Source organism: Cherax quadricarinatus, chromosome 10, assembly GCF_038502225.1.
Source record: "Cherax quadricarinatus isolate ZL_2023a chromosome 10, ASM3850222v1, whole genome shotgun sequence".
Lineage (NCBI taxonomy): Eukaryota > Metazoa > Arthropoda > Malacostraca > Decapoda > Parastacidae > Cherax > Cherax quadricarinatus.
The window spans coordinates 2859325-2866824 of record NC_091301.1 but is presented as its reverse complement, the minus strand read 5'-3'; the positions used below and the strand labels follow the sequence as shown (position 1 = coordinate 2866824).

At 47.2% G+C, this 7500-nt stretch overlaps 1 protein-coding gene across 1 annotated transcript in view; it reads left to right on the top strand.

Moving 5' to 3' along the window:
* Positions 1-7500, top strand: part of LOC128687862 (protein O-mannosyl-transferase TMTC1) — a 53916-nt gene that overhangs the window by 192 nt on the left and 46224 nt on the right. Inside the window, exon 1 of the mRNA XM_070083836.1 lies at positions 1-544. This exon is cut by the window's left edge and continues 192 nt beyond it. Within this exon, the coding sequence (XP_069939937.1) occupies positions 189-544 (356 nt within the window). The 5' untranslated portion in view covers positions 1-188. The remainder of the gene's footprint in view (positions 545-7500) is intronic.

Sequence of the window (7500 nt, the reverse complement as noted above, 5' to 3'; positions counted from 1 at the left end):
TGGCACCTACCGAGCGGGCGAACTTAAGTGGCACTGTAAACATGTGTGGTGAAGAATTTAACACCCAGAGGGAGTACCACTAACTTAAAACTGAAACTTGAAGCTCTCCTTTTTGATGTCTGGGGTGACATCAAGTTTACCGCGGAACTGGTGTTCGCCTGCGTCACGGAACTGATAGTAGGAACGCCATGCATGAAGGCGGAGCCTACTGGTTTTCCTGCCACAACTCACCCAAAAACAGAAAAAAATCTACCTTAACATCGTCTCACGCACCGTCCTCCTGGCCCCATGACCGGAGTTACGGTCGCGAGGACCCTCCCGCCACCTGGCTCTACCTGACGGTGTGGCTGGCAGGGGTCCTGGTCTACGTCAATGGCCTCACGGGAGACTTCGTCCACGATGACGTCAGCGCCATCAAGACCAACCCAGACGTCTTGGGGACCAACCCGCTCCACCAGATCTTCTTCAATGACTACTGGGGCAAGGCTATGTCAGACCCTCTCTCTCACAAGTCATACCGTCCCTTCACCATCCTTACATTCAGGTAAGTCTTGGTGCTCATACCTCAAAAGTCAATTATGCCAAGATTTTATATTATTATTATTATTATTATTATTATTATTATTATTATTATTATTATTATTATTATTATTATTATTATTATTCACAAAAATGCGCAAAACCCGTGCAACAGTGATTATTTAAGATAAAGATTAGTTTGATCATTAGTTAGTGAGATAACCTATCAGTATGACCCATGGTTAATGTGACCAACCATGGTTAATGTGACCAACCATGGTTTATGTGACAACCATGGTTAATGTGACAACCATGGTTTATGTGACCAACCATGGTTAATGTGACCAACCATAGTTAATGTGACCAACCATAGTTAATGTGACAACCATGGTTAATGTGACCAACCATGGTTTATGTGACCAACCATAGTTAATGTGACCAACCATGGTTAATGTGACTAACCATGGTTACTGTAACCATCCATGGTTAATGTAACCAGCCATGGTTAATGTGACCAACCATGGTTAATGTGACCAACCATGGTTAATGTGACCAACCATGGTTAATGTGACCAACAATGGCTAAAAACAGATTGAGAGAAGCGTGTAGAGTTCCGTTAACAGGGATGTATTGCGTGTGGGAGTTCCGTTAACAGGGATGTATTGCGCGTGAGAGTACCGTTAACAGCGGTGTATTGCGCGTGAGAGTACCGTTAACAGCGGTGTATTGCGCGTGAGAGTACCGTTAACAGCGGTGTATTGCGCGAGAGAACCGTTAACAGCGGTGTATTGCGCGTGAGAGTACCGTTAACAGCGGTGTATTGCGCGTGAGAGTACCGTTAACAGCGATGCATTGCGCGTGAGAATACCGTTAACAGCGGTGTATTGCGCGTGAGAATACCGTTAACAGCGGTGTATTGCGCATGAGAGTACCGTTACCAGCGGTGTATTGCGCGTGAGAGTACCGTTAACAGCGGTGTATTGCGCGTGAGAATACCGTTAACAGCGGTGTATTGCACGTGAGAGTACCGTTAACAGCGATGTATTGCGCGTGAGAATACCGTTAACAGCGGTGTATTGCGCATGAGAATACCGTTAACAGGGATGTATTGCGCGTGAGAATACCGTTAACAGCAGTGTATTGCGCGTGAGAGTACCGTTAACAGCGATGTATTGCGCGTGAGAGTACCGTTAACAGCGGTGTATTGCGCGTGAGAATGTTAACAGCGATGTATTGCGCGTGAGAGTACCGTTAACAGCGATGTATTGCGCGTGAGAGTACCGTTAACAGCGGAGTATTGTGCGTGAGAATACCGTTAACAGCAGTGTATTGCGCGTGAGAGTACCGTTAACAGTGACGTACTGTACTGCGTCAAGTCAACGTTAACAGTGACGTACTGTACTGCGTCAAGTCAACGTTACCAGCGACGTACTGTACTGCGACAAGTCAACGTTAACAGCGGCGTACTGTGCTGCGTCAAGTCAACGTTAACAGCGACGTACTGTACTGCGTCAAGTCAACGTTAACAGCGACGTACTATGCTGCGTCAAGTCAACGTTAACAGCGACGTACTGTACTGCGTCAAGTCAACGTTAACAGCGACGTACTGTACTGCGTCAAGTCAACGTTAACAGCGACGTACTGTGCTGCGTCAAGTCAACGTTAACAGCGACGTACTGTACTGCGTCAAGTCAACGTTAACAGAGACGTACTATGCTGCGTCAAGTCAACGTTAACAGCGACGTACTGTACTGCGTCAAGTCAACGTTAACAGCGACGTACTGTACTGCGTCAAGTCAACGTTAACAGCGACGTACTGTGCTGCGTCAAGTCAACGTTAACAGCGACGTACTGTGCTGCGTCAAGTCAACGTTAACAGCGACGTACTGTGCTGCGTCAAGTCAACGTTAACAGCGACGTACTGTACTGCGTCAAGTCAACGTTAACAGCGACGTACTGTGCTGCGTCAAGTCAACGTTAACAGAGACGTACTATGCTGCGTCAAGTCAACGTTAACAGCGACGTACTGTACTGCGTCAAGTCAACGTTAATAGAGACGTACTATGCTGCGTCAAGTCAACGTTAACAGCGACGTACTATGCTGCGTCAAGTCAACGTTAACAGCGACGTACTGTACTGCGTCAAGTCAACGTTAATAGAGACGTACTATGCTGCGTCAAGTCAACGTTAACAGAGACGTACTATGCTGCGTCAAGTCAACGTTAACAGCGACGTACTGTACTGCGTCAAGTCAACGTTAATAGAGACGTACTATCCTGCGTCAAGTCAACGTTAACAGCGACGTACTGTGCTGCGTCAAGTCAACGTTAACAGCGACGTACTGTACTGCGTCAAGTCAACGTTAACAGCGACGTACTGTACTGCGTCAAGTCAACGTTAGCAGCGACGTACTGTACTGCGTCAAGCCAACGTTAACAGCAACGTACTGTACTGCGTCAAGTCAACGTTAACAGCGACGTACTGTGCTGCGTCAAGTCAACGTTAACAGCGACGTACTGTACTGCGTCAAGTCAACGTTAACAGCGACGTACTATGCTGCGTCAAGTCAACGTTAACAGCGACGTACTGTACTGCGTCAAGTCAACGTTAACAGCGACGTACTGTACTGCGTCAAGTCAACGTTAACAGCGACGTACTGTGCTGCGTCAAGTCAACGTTAACAGCGACGTACTGTACTGCGTCAAGTCAACGTTAACAGCGACGTACTATGCTGCGTCAAGTCAACGTTAACAGCGACGTACTGTACTGCGTCAAGTCAACGTTAACAGCGACGTACTGTACTGCGTCAAGTCAACGTTAACAGCGACGTACTGTGCTGCGTCAAGTCAACGTTAACAGCGACGTACTGTGCTGCGTCAAGTCAACGTTAACAGCGACGTACTGTGCTGCGTCAAGTCAACGTTAACAGCGACGTACTGTACTGCGTCAAGTCAACGTTAACAGCGACGTACTGTGCTGCGTCAAGTCAACGTTAACAGAGACGTACTATGCTGCGTCAAGTCAACGTTAACAGCGACGTACTGTACTGCGTCAAGTCAACGTTAATAGAGACGTACTATGCTGCGTCAAGTCAACGTTAACAGCGACGTACTGTGCTGCGTCAAGTCAACGTTAACAGCGACGTACTGTACTGCGTCAAGTCAACGTTAATAGAGACGTACTATGCTGCGTCAAGTCAACGTTAACAGAGACGTACTATGCTGCGTCAAGTCAACGTTAACAGCGACGTACTGTACTGCGTCAAGTCAACGTTAATAGAGACGTACTATGCTGCGTCAAGTCAACGTTAACAGCGACGTACTGTGCTGCGTCAAGTCAACGTTAACAGCGACGTACTGTACTGCGTCAAGTCAACGTTAACAGCGACGTACTGTACTGCGTCAAGTCAACGTTAATAGAGACGTACTATGCTGCGTCAAGTCAACGTTAACAGCGACGTACTGTGCTGCGTCAAGTCAACGTTAACAGCGACGTACTGTGCTGCGTCAAGTCAACGTTAACAGCGACGTACTGTACTGCGTCAAGTCAACGTTAACAGCGACGTACTGTGCTGCGTCAAGTCAACGTTAACAGCGACGTACTGTACTGCGTCAAGTCAACGTTAACAGCGACGTACTGTGCTGCGTCAAGTCAACGTTAACAGCGACGTACTATGCTGCGTCAAGTCAACGTTAAACAGCGACGTACTATGCTGCGTCAAGTCAACGTTAAACAGCGACGTACTGTACTGCGTCAAGTCAACGTTAGATTTAGTCTGTAATTGAAATTCTCGTTGATAGATAAAAGAAAATAATTCCTGACATTAATTTTTTTAATTAACTGATCATTTTCCATTAATTAAAATTAGCAATTAACAGAGTACATGACTGTAGCCTCATCATTACGTCTCCAGCAGAATATGTAACGTCTCCAGCAGGGTATGTAACGTCTCCAGCAGAGTATGTAACGTCTCCAGCAGAGTATGTAACGTCTCCAGCAGAGTATGTAACGTCTCCAGCAGAGTATGTAACGTCTCCAGCAGAGTATGTAACGTCTCCAGCAGAGTATGTAACGTCTCCAGCAGAGTATGTAACGTCTCCAGCAGAGTATGTAACGTCTCCAGCAGAGTATGTAACGTCTCCAGCAGAGTATGTAACGTCTCCAGCAGAGTATGTAACGTCTCCAGCAGAGTATGTAACGTCTGCAGCAGGGTATGTAACGTCTCCAGCAGAGTATGTAACGTCTCCAGCAGAGTATGTAACGTCTCCAGCAGAGTATGTAACGTCTCCAGCAGGGTATGTAACGTCTCCAGCAGAGTATGTAACGTCTCCAGCAGGGTATGTAACGTCTCCAGCAGAGTATGTAACGTCTCCAGCAGAGTATGTAACGTCTCCAGCAGAGTATGTAACGTCTCCAGCAGGGTATGTAACGTCTCCAGCAGAGTATGTAACGTCTCCAGCAGAGTATGTAACGTCTCCAGCAGGTTATGTAACGTCTCCAGCAGAGTATGTAACGTCTCCAGCAGGGTATGTAACGTCTCCAGCAGAGTATGTAACGTCTCCAGCAGAGTATGTAACGTCTCCAGCAGGTTATGTAACGTCTCCAGCAGAGTATGTAACGTCTCCAGCAGGGTATGTAACGTCTCTAGCAGAGTATGTAACGTCTCCAGCAGAGTATGTAACGTCTCCAGCAGAGTATGTAACGTCTCCAGCAGAGTATGTAACGTCTCCAGCAGAGTATGTAACGTCTCCAGCAGGTTATGTAACGTCTCCAGCAGAGTATGTAACGTCTCAAGCAGAGTATGTAACGTCTCCAGCAGAGTATGTAACGTCTCCAGCAGAGTATGTAACGTCTCCAGCAGAGTATGTAACGTCTCCAGCAGGTTATGTAACGTCTCCAGCAGAGTATGTAACGTCTCCAGCAGGTTATGTAACGTCTCCAGCAGAGTATGTAACGTCTCCAGCAGGGTATGTAACGTCTCCAGCAGAGTATGTAACGTCTCCAGCAGAGTATGTAACGTCTCCAGCAGAGTATGTAACGTCTCCAGCAGAGTATGTAACGTCTCCAGCAGAGTATGTAACGTCTCCAGCAGGTTATGTAACATCTCCAGCAGAGTATGTAACGTCTCCAGCAGAGTATGTAACGTCTCCAGCAGAGTATGTAACGTCTCCAGCAGAGTATGTAACGTCTCCAGCAGAGTATGTAACGTCTCCAGCAGGTTATGTAACGTCTCCAGCAGAGTATGTAACGTCTCCAGCAGGTTATGTAACGTCTCCAGCAGAGTATGTAACGTCTCCAGCAGGTTATGTAACGTCTCCAGCAGAGTATGTAACGTCTCCAGCAGGTTATGTAACGTCTCCAGCAGAGTATGTAACGTCTCCAGCAGAGTATGTAACGTCTCCAGCAGAGTATGTAACGTCTCCAGCAGGTTATGTAACGTCTCCAGCAGAGTCTGTAACGTCTCCAGCAGGTTATGTAACGTCTCCAGCAGAGTATGTAACGTCTCCAGCAGGTTATGTAACGTCTCCAGCAGAGTATGTAACGTCTCCAGCAGGTTATGTAACGTCTCCAGCAGAGTATGTAACGTCTCCAGCAGAGTATGTAACGTCTCCAGCAGAGTATGTAACGTCTCCAGCAGAGTATGTAACGTCTCCAGCAGAGTATGTAACGTCTCCAGCAGGTTATGTAACGTCTCCAGCAGAGTATGTAACGTCTCCAGCAGGTTATGTAACGTCTCCAGCAGAGTATGTAACGTCTCCAGCAGAGTATGTAACGTCTCCAGCAGAGTATGTAACGTCTCCAGCAGAGTATGTAACGTCTCCAGCAGAGTATGTAACGTCTCCAGCAGAGTATGTAACGTCTCCAGCAGAGTATGTAACGTCTCCAGCAGAGTATGTAACGTCTCCAGCAGAGTATGTAACGTCTCCAGCAGAGTATGTAACGTCTCCAGCAGAGTATGTAACGTCTCCAGCAGAGTATGTAACGTCTCCAGCAGAGTATGTAACGTCTCCAGCAGGTTATGTAACGTCTCCAGCAGGTTATGTAACGTCTCCAGCAGAGTATGTAACGTCTCCAGCAGAGTATGTAACGTCTCCAGCAGAGTATGTAACGTCTCCAGCAGAGTATGTAACGTCTCCAGCAGGGTATGTAACGTCTCCAGCAGAGTATGTAACGTCTCCAGCAGGTTATGTAACGTCTCCAGCAGGTTATGTAACGTCTCCAACAGAGTATGTAACGTCTCCAGCAGAGTATGTAACGTCTCCAGCAGAGTATGTAACGTCTCCAGCAGAGTATGTAACGTCTCCAGCAGAGTATGTAACGCCTCCAGCAGAGTATGTAACGTCTCCAGCAGAGTATGTAACGTCTCCAGCAGAGTATGTAACGTCTCCAGCAGAGTATGTAACGTCTCCAGCAGAGTATGTAACGTCTCCAGCAGGGTATGTAACGTCTCCAGCAGAGTATGTAACGTCTCCAGCAGAGTATTTAACGTCTCCAGCAGGGTATGTAACGTCTCCAGCAGAGTATGTAACGTCTCCAGCAGAGTATTTAACGTCTCCAGCAGAGTATGTAACGTCTCCAGCAGAGTATGTAACGCCTCCAGCAGAGTATGTAACGCCTCCAGCAGAGTATGTAACGTCTCCAGCAGAGTATGTAACGTCTCCAGCAGAGTATGTAACGTCTCCAGCAGAGTATGTAACGTCTCCAGCAGAGTATGTAACGTCTCCAGCAGAGTATGTAACGTCTCCAGCAGAGTATGTAACGTCTCCAGCAGAGTATGTAACGTCTCCAGCAGAGTATGTAACGTCTCCAGCAGAGTATGTAACGTCTCCAGCAGAGTATGTAACGTCTCCAGCAGAGTATGTAACGTCTCCAGCAGAGTATGTAACGTCTCCAGTAGAGTATGTAACGTCTCCAGCAGAGTATGTAACGTCTCCAGCAGAGTATGTAACGTCTCCAGCAGAGTACATAAAATCTCCCCAG